The following is a 16,020-nucleotide window of genomic DNA, read 5'->3' as shown; positions in this document are numbered from 1 at the left end:
AAATTAATCTTGAATGTGAGGTTGACGCTGATGCTACCCTGGTGGTGGTGTTAGTGGTGGTGAGAACGTTCCTCCTTCTTTAGAAAGTAGCTAGCAGGAGAGGAGACAGAACGTGACAGTTAAAGTCTGCTCCAGATTGAAGGTTTCCTCCGTGTCCAGGAGGTGAAGAATCCTTGCTGAATTATAATTTAAAATGCGTGTTCATTCTCTTATGAAAACAGTTTTTGCTAATATTTATTTGCTTGCTCACCTGCCCGTCTGTCTGCATCACTATATGTGTGACAGGGGTGGGCAGCTCCAGCTGTCACTTGAGGATAGATGACAATGGTGACTTTGCCATGGTATTGATAGCAAAATACTCACAACAGCTGGGCTTTCACTGCCCTAACATCTCATTGTGTTTGTAGCAATGTCAGGTAGTGGTCATAGAGTGTCCATTTCCTAATTTTGATAGTATGCTATAGTTATGCAAGACCTTACCATTGGGGGAAACTGAGTAAAGGCTACACAGGAACTCCTTCTAATTTGTTTTTAAGCTTCCTGCTCTGAGTTCTGAACTGGATTGGTACAAAGAGGAGTTTCATCATGTGCTATCGGAGTGGCCTCGATTATTGGCTTAACCTTTCAAAGCCACCCATCTATAAAATGAACATAATGACTGTGAAAACATCATGGGACTGTGGGTTGCATTGAAGGAGTTACATTTACAGAACATTTAGGGCAGTGGCAAGTACATGTTATGAGCCCTTCTAATTATATTATCTTTGTTATTAATAATGTTACAATCACCATTATCATAATTAACCCTATTAATACTCACTTGGGTTCTAAATCTTGGGACAGCAGGGACAAAGATCTCATGTCTCTGGTAGCCTCTCACTTAGGCTGGGATACTTCAGTGATTTGCCCGAAAAATCTCAGAAAATATTTTGTGATTGAATAGTACTACCATAACCCTTACAAGCACCATCCTTCACCTTGCCAACAGAGAGGTCAATCAAAGCATATTTGAAAGTACCCCGGGTTGGAGAAAGACATGAATTTAAGGTCTGTATCTACCATGTAATAGCTTCAGGACCTTGTCCTTTCTTATCTGTGAGGCGGGTGTGATGAAAATAAGTTTATTAAAAATATACTTCCTGTTGAGATGAAGTTAAGTAATATATATATGTATATATAGTGACTAACACTGTCTGCTGCTCAGAAAGAGCTCAAATGAATACCAGCTGCTCTGGCTGTTATTTTTTTATTAATGATAGAAAATAATTAAGCATTCACAGCTAATTCATGGATAGACAGGTGAAGCCCTGTGATGCATGACCTTCTAACGAGAAGCCTTTCAGCACCATGTTGGGATATCCCGGTGGGGAATTTTTTTTAATGGTACAGAGCAACATTTAATAGTTTGGGCTTGTTGCTCAGTGCCCTGAGGTCCTGGGTGAGTTGCACAGGTCTTGGTGTCAGTAAGCAAAGAGGATAAAGGGACTAACTTGGGCATTCAGTTTTCATTCGACAAAACTTCTGGATGTGTATGGGTGCATCCTACTGTTTGAAAAGCTTGAGACACTAGTGATGAAAAAAACAGATGAGGTTCCTGTCCTCAAAGAGTTTACAGTCTACTTGGAGACAGACCTCAAAAAATATATAATATAAAAATGCATATAACATGAAAATCAAAAAGTATAGAATATTGCACTTTGACACGAGGTTTAAAGGACAAGTCAGGGTCCTCTGAGACCCTGGGGCAATGGTGAACAAGATAAGAAAACGTATCTTTTTAAGAGCCTGATGTTGTTGATTAGGATCTTGACTTGTTCCAGAGGCTACTCATTTTTTTTTTAACGTTTATTTATTTCTGAGACAGAGAGAGACAGAGCATGAACAGGGGAGGGGCAGAGAGAGAGGGAGACACAGAATCTGAAACAGGCTCCAGGCTCTGAGTGGTCAGCACAGAGCCCGACGCGGAGCTCGAACTCACGGACCGTGAGATCATGACCTGAGCTGAAGTCGGACGTTTAACCGACCAAGCCACCCAGGCGCCCCGGCTGCTAATTTTTTAAGAGACCAGTGCTTTTCCCTTTGGAAATAGCACCTCATGAGCAACCCTATCAAGGCTCCTGACTTGCACAAAGTGCCATAAATATTTGATTGTCGCCGACTTTTAAGGACTTGAGAAAAACAACCTCTCCATTGCCTTCTGTGACTCCAAATGGAAAATCAGGATGGAACATTTTGCAAACATGACACGTCGTCATTGCTAGCCTGCCACCCACTCAGCTGGTTTGTATTTCTGGGCCTGGTGTTTGTCAGCCACAGCAAGATGGCTTCTGGCCTCTCTCTTGGTTCCCTGTTGAGGAGAGTGAAATGAAACAAATTGTTTTCACTTGAATCCATGACACAGATTCTTGTTATCATTGTTGTTTTGTTTGTGTTTGTGAGTTAGGGCCTCAGAGCAATCTCAGAGTTCTTTGTTCCGGAGATGCTTTTCTACAATATGGTATAGTTAGGGAAACCCGAGGTTTGTATGCTTACCTAATTGAGGTCACACTTGAACCCATTTCTGACTACTTTAGAATATAGAGCTTAGGAGTCTGATAGATTTAGCTAACTAGCACTTGCCAGTTGTGTGTATGAGGAAGTGACTCCACCTCTCTTGGAGAGGGAATAACAGTTTTGGGTTTTTGTTAAAATAGGTAATGTTGACAAAGCTCCTTTGTTGAGTTTTATATTGTCAGTGCTTAGAACAATGACTGGTACCTAGTTAGTGCTCAAGAAAAATTTTCTTATTATCACCTCCATCATCATCATCATCATCATCACCACCACCACCACCATCACCACCACCATTCTCATCACCACTACCGCTGTCGTCATCATGATCATCATCTCCAGCTTCATTTTAGTATGGATTCAGTGGCAGGAATTCATCAGTCAGACCAGATTAAGTTCAAATGTTGGTTCTGCCCCTTAACTAATCTATTACGTCCAATAGGAGGAAATATTTTTCACTTGTTTGGAGCCTCAGTTCTCTTATCTTTAAAAGGTACCATAATATCTTCCTTAAGGGAACGATTGCAAGGATTAAAGTGCCTAGCACAGTGCAGGCCCATGGTAGGTTAGGACCCGACATACCTCTCCATGTATTCTGCAAAGGGTACACTTTGCTGGACTAGAAGGACTGATTTCCTCCCCACAATAGGAAATGTTCTCACAGAACTTTTTAGATTATAAGACACATTTCTGTAGACTTTGTCTCCAAAAGCATTACAAGAGCCTCATTGGGAAGAAGAATATATATTACCGTTTGTATTTATAAATAAGGGAACTAGGGCACACAGAGGTTAAATGACTTGCCAATAATCCTACCATTATACTTCTGACTTCTTAACATTTGATTTCGATTCTATAGCTACACTACTAGTAAAAGGTTAGATGGTAACAAACACTGGAAATTTCTAGCATGGTGTTTTTAATTTTATTTATTTTACTGCAATCCATAAAAGATTTTACATTGCAACCCAATTCACCCACATAAAAGTTTCATGAAACCATACTAACTCTTACTATTCTATTCTATTCTGTTCTTTTCTTTTCCAGTGTGGTATAGTTGATTTCATTTAAAGAATGTTGGCGTGATAACTCCCTCCATGGATTTTACAACCCAAGGGATCTCACCTATAATTTGAAAAACACAGAACACTGTCCCCCAGGACTGTGTGGCAGAATGACCTGGGGCAGCTCTGTGCAATGTCCCTGCCAGGATCCCACCCTCAGTTAGCTGAAGGCAGTAGGCCTGGGGTAGAGGCCTGCAGTCTAATTTTCTTAATTAGAATACCCCCCACATGATTCTGATGGTCCACGGGCTGGGACCAGTGTCCTAGTGTGTCCGCCTGATTATTTCCCCCTGGAATGCTCATCTCTATTGAGTGGTTTGTTGGCTGCTGTTTTGAGCATTTTCTCCATCTCTCCCAAAGCATACTTCACCAGGGAGTCTGTCTGTCTTGATCTTGTCCCTCTTTCCCAAAAGTTTGGCTCTTCACTTATCTGTGGGCACAGGGAGCTTATGGTTCCTGAGAGTGAGTGCTGAATCTAAGTGATGGGTTGGGGCAGGGGACAGAAGGGGCCCTGGTCCTCTGTGGGTGGCACCTCTTTGATGGGGGCTGACCTGTCTCTGTAAGGAACCTGCGTGGGCTGCTTATTTGATTCTGCATCAGAGGTGTCTCAGCAGTGTGATCAGAAATGGAAATGGAAGGATGGCACAAATACTGTGTATCCAGATTTTCTGTCCAACCCTGGGGAGCTGGGAAGTAAAACAAAACAAAACAAAAAAAAAAAAACACCCAGGGGCTACCTGAACTAGCAGCACACCAGCAGGAAGGTTGAATTCTTCCAGGCAACCTCTCCTGCCCTAAACCCTCCTCTGTTATACAATTTAATTACACGTTTAATCACTTCAGAAACCCCATCCATTCCCTCCAGTGTAGCGAGATCTCTCCTCTCTTGGCAGGGTGGCTTGGTGATAAGCAGCTGTCCACGGGAAGGGTGGATGGGATTCTTGAAACTCTCCCTCGGCGAGCAAGGAAGTCATGGCCAAATGAAAACTGAGATTGTTTTGACATTTCACTCTGGTTGTTGTAGCTTTAATAATAAAGAAAGAACAAAGTATTTGTGGCTTTAAATAGAGAGGCTGCAGCATTTGGCATTGAAATCACTGGGGATTTTTTTGTACGTGGTTTTGTTTTTGCTCATTTGAAAGAGAAGGAAAAAAACGAGCTAACAGGAGAAAAAGTTCAAGAAAAGAAGAAAGCAAGACCCCTCTACTTGTCCTATGTAGCTCTGATTACCACTGGGATTTGGGAGTCATCTCTGGCTTCCTTTCTTGAAAACCTGCTGCCCCTCTTGAATGCAAGGTCTATAGGGACACAGGTGGTCTTGAGTCTTGCTTGCCATGTTATTGGATGTGATGAATGAATCTGTTTATATAGCGCACACTATAAGCCAAGCCCTGAGTGTGTTTGTTTTGTTATGATTTGGTTTTTATTTTGACCCTTGCAATCACACTGTGAAGTCACTCATCATCATCCCAACTAAACAGAAGCCAAAACTGGAGCCCAGAGCGTTGCAACTACTTGCCTAAGGTCACACAGCTAGTCTGCAAAGGAGCTGGGCTTCCAAATCTTCCAAAGCGTCGTCAGTTACAGTATTTTAAGATCAGTTTACAATTAACCACGCAGCTTTGTTATAAATGCATTCCCTCTGTTCTCAGGGTGTTTCTTTAAATTTTCCTATCCGCATCCCTCTGTCTCTGAGCTCTGTCTTCATCCCGCCTCTGCCTCTCTCCAGCTACCCCCGGTGCCCCCACCTCTCTTAAAAATATAAAACAAAATAGGATAGTAAGCAAGCTCCCCAGTGGATTTCGTAACTTTGCATATCATATATTTAGTTTAGTAATGAAAAATTCCAGCTCCAGGCAATGCATAGGATACCATTTCTAATGTTTTTTAAACAGCTATTAATGTAGGCGAGCGCTCTGTGTGTGTGTGTGTGTGTGTGTGTGTGTGTGTGTGTTCTTCCTCCTCTATATAATCATCTGCTCAGTGTGCACCCTGAAACTGAGAACAGGAGCCAGAGGAGGGGCGAGCCGTGATTGATGGGCCAGGCCTCGCTGGCGGAAAGAGTCCCATCTGGGGTTGGTTTTGGGAGCAGTCAGATGTTGAGGGGGAGGTCAGCCGGGCGGCCTCAGCTCCCCTCCTTCAACACCCAGCCATCCACACGTTGCACAGAGCGCACACCCTCGCTCGTAACTGAGGCTTGCTTTGGGCAGATGCTTTGTGGTGTGGGGCTAGAACAGCTGCTAAGTTTATGGAGGAGAAAGGAAGCAGGATGGTACAGCAGGTATTTTTCCTGATTTTATATTTCACTCGAAATTGTGAATTTGAATGAAGCTGAAGCCTTTCCTCGCGTTAAGTCTCTGTTGCTCTCTGCGATACGTACTCTGCTCCTTGAATCCTGCTCGGAGGTGGGGGGAGGATTTCAGCCAAGAGTGTGTGTGTGTGTGTGTGTGTGTGTGTGTCGGCTTTCTGCTTGGTGTGTCGAACTGAGCTGGTCCTAGAACCAGCAGGTTAATGGTGTAATTTTGCATTTTCTTCTTTGTTTCAATGCCCCCGGGGGCATGATACAGCTTAGCTCTTTTCAGTCAGGCACTGGAGGCTTTCTCTGAATGTGCGCAATTCCTTGCCCGAGAACTAGAACAGACCATGCTACAAAACTAAAGTCAAACAGTCAGCAAGACCGACAACTGCAGGCAGGCAGCCCGGAAGGGAGGGTTTCCTCCAGGAGTCCGGGCTGGTGGGGGGTCCCTCCGGGAGTGGCTGCTTTTCTTGGCTGTGCGGATGGATGCAATCACTGTTTTACCAGGGCTGGACAATCCCTGGGCATGTCTTCATTATAAGGACTGTGTTTAGGCCAGAAGGGATTTCTCAGGGCAAGAAATGCACTGGGGACAAATCAATTCCAGAAGCTAAAGGGGAAAAGATGATTTGAGAAGTTGGACTATTAAAGCTGGGGAGGCACACGCATGCACACAGAAAACAATACTTCATTATTTTAAAGTCCACGTTGGCTCTGAAAGCAGGCACCCTCCCCTCTCATTGAGAGTCAGGCAGTTACCGTGAAAAGAACATCCCCACTTTGTGCTCTGCTTCGTAAAGACGATTCCTCAGTTGAAATGTGGTTTGCATTAGATTTGGGGCCAAAATATTTTGCAAAGTCTGATGTGTTTCCACCCTTTGTTCTCTTATTGCTTTCTAAAAACTACTTTATTAAACCCCTCAGGGCAATGAATTGGGAGAAGGAGATGTCTAGGGGTAAAAAAAAAAAAAAACCTCGCATTTTCTGACTCCTGAGCCCACCTCGGAAAGGAAATTAAAGATGCGGGATATTCCAGTGACCAAAGCGGTCCTCCTGTGTTTGAAGACGCCTCTCTGAAAGTCTGCATGCGGTAGAATCAACATACTATACTAATAGTCAGATTACGGTGTTTGTCTTAAAATAGCAGTAATATCCTGGCTATTTCATGCTTCAGTAAAATATTTAAATTGAAATGGCATTTATTTTTGCTTTGGTGACTCAGACTTGGTTGCATTTTAATAATCCTCTTGTGCTCAGTAACTGGAATCCAAGCTACCCATTGGGGTGTCTCGGATAATGATGGGGTCCCACATCAGCCTGCTGTTGTTGAGTCTCTGCTTTAATTGAGGCTTGGTTGACTGAGGACAAGGAAGTTTCCTCTACGTTCCTAATCAATGTTCTTTATTTGAAGTTTCTGTCCGGTTCTGCAGCAGCAATAGTGGATGTTAAAACAGTCTTGGCTTTAAAAAAAAAAAAAAAAAAAAAAAAATTGTGTATTTGTCAGCAACCTAGGAAAGTCCAGGCACTGAAAATTTGATGTTAGGTTTGCAGATCTCTTGAAGCACTTGCTCGGTGATGTGGGGGTTCTGTGAAAGGCAGAATCACCCTCCTCATCACCTCGGAACACCCACAGGCACCCTGACTCAGTAGATATCAGAATCTCTGTGATCATTCCACTTATTTAGGGAAAGGTGGGGGTTTGGCATCGGAGGTAGAAGAAAGGCGGCTTCTACAAATGAGGGAATGTCTAGCCGGAACGCTCCAAATAATTTTTGTCTGTCACTGTCACCTACGTGAAGTTGGCCTCAGCTTTCAACCAGGATCCTGTTCATGTGCCCAAGATTTGCCTTGACCTGGAGTGCCAAAGGTGCCCTTAACGCAAATGTATTTTTCCAGAAAACACACTTCAGCCAAGCTCAGAATCCAGGAACATCACTAGGGAGGAAACAAAGACATCTCTGAAGCCATTTGAAAGTGAAAAATAATTCCACAGGAAGTACAATGATCTTAATTAAATATTAGCTGTAATTAGCCCAAATTGGAAATGTTGGGAATATTAATTAGGGTCTCTCTGGAATGGCTGTCAGTGTTAATAAGTAACTGTGGGAGGTCCCACTAACATCTGTTTGAGGCCTTCAGGAACAGGAGTACAGTCCAGAGCCCCGTGGACCCAAATGCTTGCTACCCATGGGCTACTGAGTGGCCACGGACACAACCCTAGGGCTCAGTGCCTTGGGTGTGCCAGAACGCACAAGGTTTGGTAGAGGTTGGCAGCCTGTCCCCAGCTGGCCCTTCTCTTTCCTAGGATGGCCTCAGAGCCTCATGAAGCTCTGAGCTTAGATGGCACAAATTTCCCAGGCCTCTGCTCTAACCCTCCCCAGGGGCTAGTCCAGCTACTGGGACACTGGTATTTTTGTCCCACATCCCCCAGCACCTGCCTTCCTGGAGGGTGAGTTGCAGGTCTTGAGGCTACAGGTGTATGTATGACAGAGAGAGGTATGTTTAAAAATGGGAATGAATGTTGCTACCAGCAGATAGCCTTGGCAGATGAGAGATACCCAGGCTGTAGTTCAGCTCCCAGCTTCCCTAAGAGCTGTTGCTGTGACCTTGCAAAATCCGTCCTAGTTCTGGGCTGCAGGGTACTCCACAGCAAAGTACCATGGGATGGAAGATATAGCATGTGCGTGCAGAGCAGGGAATCTGGGTCTGGGCACAGTGAACACTTGGGGCTCGGCCTGTCCCATGCATTGTAGGGGCTTCAGCACCATCCTTGGCCTGTACCCTCTAGACATCATCAGCAACCTTTCCCCCCACTGTTGGCAACCAAAAGTGTCTGCACACACTGTCAGCCGTCCCCCAGGGAGCGGTCATCCTGTGTAGGAAATACTGATGCAGGGGCACCTGGCTGGTCAGTCGGTTGAGCGTCTGACTTCGGCTCAGGTCATGATCTCGCAGTTCGTGAGATCGAGCTCTGCATCAGGCTGAGTGCTGACAGCTCGGAGCCTGGAGCCTGCTTCGGATTCTGTGTCTCCCTCTCTCTCTGCCCCTCCCTGCTCATTCTCTCTCTGTCTCTCTCAAAAATAAAATTCACATTAAAATTAATTAACATAACATAACATAACATAACATAACATAACATAACATAACATAACATAAAGAAATACTGATTTAAAGCCCCCAGCACAGTGCCTGGCGCCTTCCAGGCCTGAGAGGAAAGCAGCATCCATCAGGGTGCCTTCTGAGCACCTGTGAGGAGAGGGATGCCTCTCCCCTGAGCACAGAAGCCTGAGGTCCTCATGGATGTCCCCCTCTGTAGCCCACTGTGCTGACAGTGAAGCCTGCATGTGTGTGTGCTTAGAGCGCAGACGTGCAGAGATGGAAACCACGTTCTGAAGAAGACTGACTCCTCCATTGGGTGCCTTCTTCATAGCTGAGCGTCCCTCCTTGGTTCTAGGGAGAATAGGGAGAATGCACCCCCCTTCACTCTCCCCGGTTTAACTTCCAGCTTTATTTCCTGCCCAAACTATTTATGCGATGGTGGCTTCTTAATGGACATCCCCATATTTAGTGATACCTTGACCACCTTGATTGGAAAACTTTTCTGCAAAGAGCAAGATGGTTAAATAGTTTAGGTTTTGTGGGTCTCTCACAGCTACTCAACTCTGCCGTTATAGCACGATGAACATGGCTGTGTCTCAGTAAAAGTTTATTTACAAAACGACCAGTGGGCCAGATTTGTCTCATGGGTCATTTGCCAACCCCTTTCCTGCTCCCCCCAACCCACCCTATGGCCTGCTGCCAGGCTAAGCTCCACAGAGCCCAAAGTTCATCATTCAAGCATGCATTCACTTAGCAAGTACTTATAAATGCCTACATTGTAGCTAGCATGCTGTGGGACGCTGGAGAGGCACTGTAGAATGTGACACTATCCCCAGCCCTTAGGACCCTCTCCAGTGGCAGCCCTAGGAGTCATGTGAGATGTGGCCACAAGTTCCAGGGGAGCATAGAGGACACACAGCTGAAGTGGGCTCGGTGTCAGGGAAATCTGGCTGGAGAACTTGTTCAGGGACCCAAAAGGGCAGTCGAGACTAGCCAGGAAAGGGAGTAGCGAGGGCTTTCCAGGCACAGGGGCAGTGAATGGGTAGAGTCGATGCTGTTGAGAGTTGGAGCACCCGTCAGCTTCCTGAGGGCAGGCTCCTCTCCTCTTGAAGCAGAGAGAGCCCAGATCCTAAGATTAAGCCTCTGATGGTTTTTGGAAACCTGGTGGTGGGGCGGGGGGGCGGGCAGGTCACTCTTCCTGAGATTGCTCTGCCGTGCAGAGAGGCCACATGGGCATAGGTGTTGCCATAAAACCGTTTTCTGCTGAAGACACAGGAGGGAAAGCTTTTCTTTATGTAACCATCTCCCTGCCATTGCTGGGCACTTCATGCTCCCCCCTGGGGCCACCCCTGGAGTTTTCTCAAGTCTGACTTTCATTTCAAACATGCACCAGATCGAAGGTAGGGGGGAGTGAAACAGGCCTTTGGCCAGAAGTAGAATCTGGCACAATGAATTTCCCTTTGGAGGGTTCTCAGGGTCTGATCAGCCAGAGAGAAGCAGCATCGCCTGGAATCTGTGTACAGAGGGGTATGTTGCTTGAGCAGCCCTGTAGAGTAGAAGGGTGCAACTTGGCTTATAAACAGGAGAGGATGTTTTTGTTCTTCTTAGTCCAGACTCTTTTGGTTGTAAGTAACATGGAAAAAAAACCTATCTTAAACGAAATGAGACATTTACTGATGCGTGGAAGGAAAGCAAAGAGTGGTGTTACTAACCACAGGTAGAGCTGGATCCCAGACTTGATATGATGTCGCCAGGACTCAGTTCATTTGTTTCTCAGTTTCTGGGCTCCGTCGTCTGCTGGGTGTGGCTTCTGCTTTAGGTGGTCCGGTTTGAAGGGGCCACCTGGGGACTGAATTGTTTTTATAGCCCTCTGATTAGCCAGGGCGTCCTGTGTCTGGAGGTAACCTGAGGCAGGTCTCAGCCACATCTGTGCTCTCTGGGCTGAGAGTGGAAGTGTCTCTTAAAAGAAAACCAGGTGCTGTTCTTGAAGAGAAGACAAAAGCACACTGAGCAGCAAGGACCCTGTGTGTCCCCTGTGGCTTCCTGAAGATGGTCAGGGTTAACTCTCCATGGGCAGGGATCCAGCCACAGCGCAGGCAGACCCTGCTCAGCCCCAGACGCTAGGAAGAGATGCTAGAAAGCAAGCAATGGCTGTGCATTTCTGCTTCCAGTGGCCCAGGCATTTGGAGACGTTCAGCTGGGGGAGGAAAGGGCGTGATGGGAATGTTTTCACTTGTAAAATGGTTTAAACTTATCCTAAGCTTCGTTCTCTTCAAAGTGTCATCTTTAACATTCTAATTAAGGTCCCCTCTAAACAAATGCACAAGCTCTGTGCGCTGCTCCGAGAATAAACTTTTTTTTTTCTCCCCTTCTATGTCATAATGTTTTTGCCGCACTCAAGTTGCTTTAGCTGAAGAGGTTCTCAAATGTTGGTGGCGGGGACTGAGGAGATGTGAGCAATCCTGACATTTTTGCCCTGGTATCATTATAGGAGGGCTGAAGTCACATCTAATTGACCACAGACAATGGAAGAGGCAGCTCTTTGGTGTGCTTAATTGCTAAGCTTCTCCCTCTCTCTCTGACCATGCAATCCCATCTCTTGAGACCATGAAAAATTTGGCCCCCTGGGTTACAGTTTCTGATGGTGTGTGTGTGTGTGTGTGTGTGTGTGTGTGTGTGTGTAGGGTAGTACAGTTATAAGGGTAGGGGTGGGGTGGAGAGAGATAGATATTTCCTGAAATGGAAGCATTTGAATTCAGGGTTTTTTTTTTATTCTTTTGACTTGACTGTAATTATCACACTGCATGTTTTGCCTAGATTGGAAGGGTGAATTGTTATATAATACTCTGTGCTTATAAAAAAAAAAAAAAAAAAAAGGCAAGGGGTGGGGGGAGGCATTGACTAATGAGGCTGAGTGAAGTCCAGCATTTTGAAAAGATACTTAAAATGGTGAACACAGTATCACAGAGTGCCATCTTTGTCCAAATTAGGCCTTGACTTTCCATTGGCTGCTTCATATTGGCACTGGGAACATCACACACACACACACACACACACACACACACACACACACCCTGTGACCATTAAAAGGACCCCTCCATCCCATTATGTGAGCCAAGTCACATAAAACTTTGATTAAATTCAAACGCTTAGATGAATTGTGTCTCTTCTCAAGAACACACACGTTCAATTTAATCTCTCTCTTGGCATTTTAAGTATCAAATCAAGTCTCTGCTGTCACTGGAGACAACTACATGCTCACATGTTCCAAAATGGGGATGAAATAAGGAGGATCTGCCAGAAAAATCCAATCGAGCAGGGCACAGACCCTCCCACTCCTTGGCTATGGAGCTGGATGGCTTGGGGAATGTGACTTCCCTGCACCTTTCTGAGCCTTGATTTCTGCATCTGCGCAATGGGGTTAGGTCTATATAAATGACAGGTACTGTTTCCTTATAGAGTCTGGTGAAGATTAAGTGGGATGCATCCATCTCAGGCTCTTGGCACAGTGCTGGCACCTGCAAAGTGTCGGGGGAGCGCTCATCCTTGGGCCCCAGGGAGAGGTTCTGCCTGGTTCGCGCTCACGGTGTTTCGCCTTGTCTCCCCCTTTCTGATTTTCCAGGGTAATCAGGAAGCAGCAGCTGCCCCGGACACCATGGCTCAGCCTTACGCTTCGGCCCAGTTTGCTCCCCCCCAGAACGGCATCCCCGCGGAATACACGGCCCCTCATCCCCACCCCGCACCAGAGTACACGGGCCAGACCACCGTACCGGAGCACACGTTAAACCTGTATCCTCCCGCCCAGACGCACTCCGAGCAGAGCGCAGCGGACACGAGCGCGCAGACCGTGTCCGGCACTGCCACAGTAAGTGGGCGCCGGTCCCGGGGAGGGGGGAGGGGGCAGTGGCGGCCGGGCGCACCCCACCCCACGGAGGCTCCTGCAGCGGAGCAACCCCTGAGCCCGCCCCTGTCGCAGCGGCTCGTAGAATTCACCTGTCTGCAGGCCTCCTCTCATGTTGCTTACTGAAATCAATGCTTTTTTCCTTAACTTTATTCGTGAGGGGAAACTCTCATCTAATTTCTGTTCCTGTTGTTCTGCCTTTTCTGGAATCATGTCCTCTCAGTAGGATTATACACTGCGTGATTTTTTAAGCAGCTTTATGGAGATATAATTTATATACCATAAAATTCACCAGTTTCCGGTGCACAAATCACCGATTCCTAGTATATTTGCAGTTGTGCAACCATTTGGCACAGTCTAATTTCGGAATATTTCTGTCCCCCGGAAAGAGACCTCATGCGTGTTCACAGCTCCTGCCCATGTCGGCCCCTGTCTTCTTCAGCCTCCTTAGCCTTCTGCATGCCTTTGAGATTCACCTGTGTTCTTTTGTGTTTTCTGGGAGCCCTAGGCTGGGGGAGGCCTGGACTGCAAAGGGGAGCGCCAGAGAATTTTGCTGGGCTCATGGAATTTTCTGTATTTTGATGGTGGCCGTTTGTTTACGTGACTTTATGCGCCAAAGAGAGTACATTTCATTGTATGTGAATGCATTCCGAGGATTAAAAGCAAGCCAACAAACAAAACAGATGCATTTTTTCACCACTGTAAGTTAAAACCCACCATTGTTGGGTATTAGTCAAAGATAAGCCTAAAGAAAACTAATTGTTAAAATTAAACACTTGTTCGTTTGTGCATGACCTAAAATCACCCCGCATATACCACAAGATGTATCTGTACATTTGAGAGGTGCTGAGGAATTCTTCACAAGCACACCAGGCCCGTAGTCCAGAACATTTTATAGACGGAAGGCAACTGTGGCTCTTTCTCCTGCCCCCAGTCCTCTGAAAAACCAGAACTTGTGAAGGAATTTCTTGGTTTGAAGCAGGAGGGTTTTACATTTGGAGGTTAGGTTCGGAGATTTTTAAAAATAGTATACACTCTAACATTGTGTGTTGCCTGTCTCCCCTTTTTTAATTGTGGTAAAATACGTCTATGAGGTGAATTTTACCACTTCAACCAGTGTTGTGTGTATAATTCAGTGGGGTTGAGAAACTCACAGCTCAGTGCAGCTATCACTGTATCTAGTTCCAGAACATTTTCATCTCCCCAGGAGGAAACGCTCTACCCATTAAGCAGACGATCCACATTCCTGCAAATGTGCTTTCTGCCCGTATGGATTTGCCTATTCTAGGCATTTCATAAAAAATGGGATCACACCATGTCCGACCTTTTGTGACTGGCTTCTTGTACTTAATAGAATGTTTTCAGGGTTCATCCACACTGTAGCATGTATCAGTACTTTATTCCCTTCCGTGACTGAATATAATTCCATTTTATGGATATGCCACTCTTGTTTGTACCTCCATTCACTGATGGGCATTTGGGCTGTTTCCACCTTTGGGGTTTTGTGATTAGTGCTGCTATTGCCTGTCTATAGCTGGCTGTTCAAACTTAGGGATGCGTTCATTTAATGGGTTTGCTGGTTTAGCAGGTGTTTGTTAACATTGTGTTGACTACCAGGTTATAGTGATGGTGTTGCCATTTATTTGTTTTGGGTTATTCTGTGACAGTCAACGGTGGTAGGGCTTCAGAAGGTTATCTTAGGACTAAAAAAGGGATAATAATGCCCAATCAGACACTATCTACTAAGCCTCAGTTCACGCCAAGTATACTAACCTGCTGTGGAAGATTCATTCGTTCATGAATATTTTTAAGCATCTACTGTGGCCAGGACTCATCCCAGCGATGTGGTTGAATGGAACAGAAATGATCCTTTCCCTCTTATAACTTTGCATGACAGTCATAGAGTGAGCATGTGTCATTCAAACAGCTTGTATAAACACAAACTGTGATACCTGCTCTTAAGAAAACGACAGGTGCCATGGAGGATAAAGATTATGGGTACTGCCTGCAGATGAGTAGTCTAGGATGATGTCTTTAAGAAGATGTTAAGATGAGAAGACATACTTTCCAGGCAGAAGGAATATCGAGGCCAGTAATGCCAAGGTTGAAAAGATCTTGGCTTATTCAAAGAATTAAAAAGAGGCCAGGGTGAAGAAGGTTTGGGGGTGCAGTGGCAAAGGATGGAATGGGGCAGTCACCAGGGATCATACCCCACAGGCCTGGTAGATTGGATCAGTGGATAGACTTCCACATTAGGGGCAATGGGAACCATTGAAAAGAGTTTAAGCCAGAAGAGTTATAAAATGAAATTTTAGAAGGGTTAATGATGCATACCTAAAAAGAGATCTTAGTCCATTTGGGATGTTGTGATGCTCAATGTCCTTCTCTCACAAAAAGAACTCTTTAGAGATCAGCACAAAGTTAAACAGGGAGTTGGGTGTCCATAGTGGCCCAGGCACTGCGGCACTGTGAAACAGTGAGCAGGCACACTCTCCGTTCTATTATGATTGTAATGTGGCAAACTGTAGAACACAGATGTTTAAGGCTTTAGTGTATTTCTGTGATGGGACACTTGTGGGGGGATGTCCCTCCACATCATGGTTGAAGGAATATACATTTCATAATCTTCTGGTTGCTAGTAACAGAAAATCAGCAGGGAATGTATTGACTTTTACAACAAAAAGTCTTAGAGGTGGGCTGACTTTAGACACAGCTTCGTGTGGGGCACATACGTGTTAGGTTCCAACAAGATCCATTTCAGTCCCTTTTTCTTCCTGCTCAACTACATTCTCTAGTTTTCTGGGATGGTCCCTGCAGCCCCTGACATCATACCACATTCCTAGGGAAAGACCCTTGGGAATCACTCTCTTTCCCTGGTTTGCACAGGGTTGTATTCGTTCAGTGTCTGAAGCTGAGAATGGAGCCACGGAGGAGCCCCATAGCCAAATATAGAGACCAAAGATGGGCCTACCAGAGTCAGTGATAAGGTGCTTTGGATCTTCTCACTAGACGTATTAAACAGAGAATCCGGTCAGAGCCAAGGGTGAGCCATTTGTATGGAGAGGCCAGAGTAGATACATTTGCCGAGTATAGGGAATGAAGAAAAGGGC

The 16,020-nt window shown here is 45.5% G+C and overlaps 1 protein-coding gene across 28 annotated transcripts in view; it reads left to right on the top strand.

Moving 5' to 3' along the window:
- RBFOX1 (RNA binding fox-1 homolog 1) overlaps nt 1-16,020 on the top strand; it is a 2,066,775-nt gene that overhangs the window by 1,870,031 nt on the left and 180,724 nt on the right. For all 28 annotated transcript variants that reach the window (XM_045461768.1, XM_045461754.1, XM_045461744.1 and 25 more), the window contains one exon: nt 12,632-12,874. In XM_045461768.1, coding sequence (XP_045317724.1) covers nt 12,632-12,874 — 243 coding nt within the window. The remainder of the gene's footprint in view (nt 1-12,631; nt 12,875-16,020) is intronic.

This window comes from Leopardus geoffroyi, chromosome E3, assembly GCF_018350155.1.
Source record: "Leopardus geoffroyi isolate Oge1 chromosome E3, O.geoffroyi_Oge1_pat1.0, whole genome shotgun sequence".
Classification (NCBI taxonomy): Eukaryota; Metazoa; Chordata; class Mammalia; order Carnivora; family Felidae; genus Leopardus; species Leopardus geoffroyi.
This window is presented reverse-complemented; position numbering and strand designations above follow the sequence as displayed.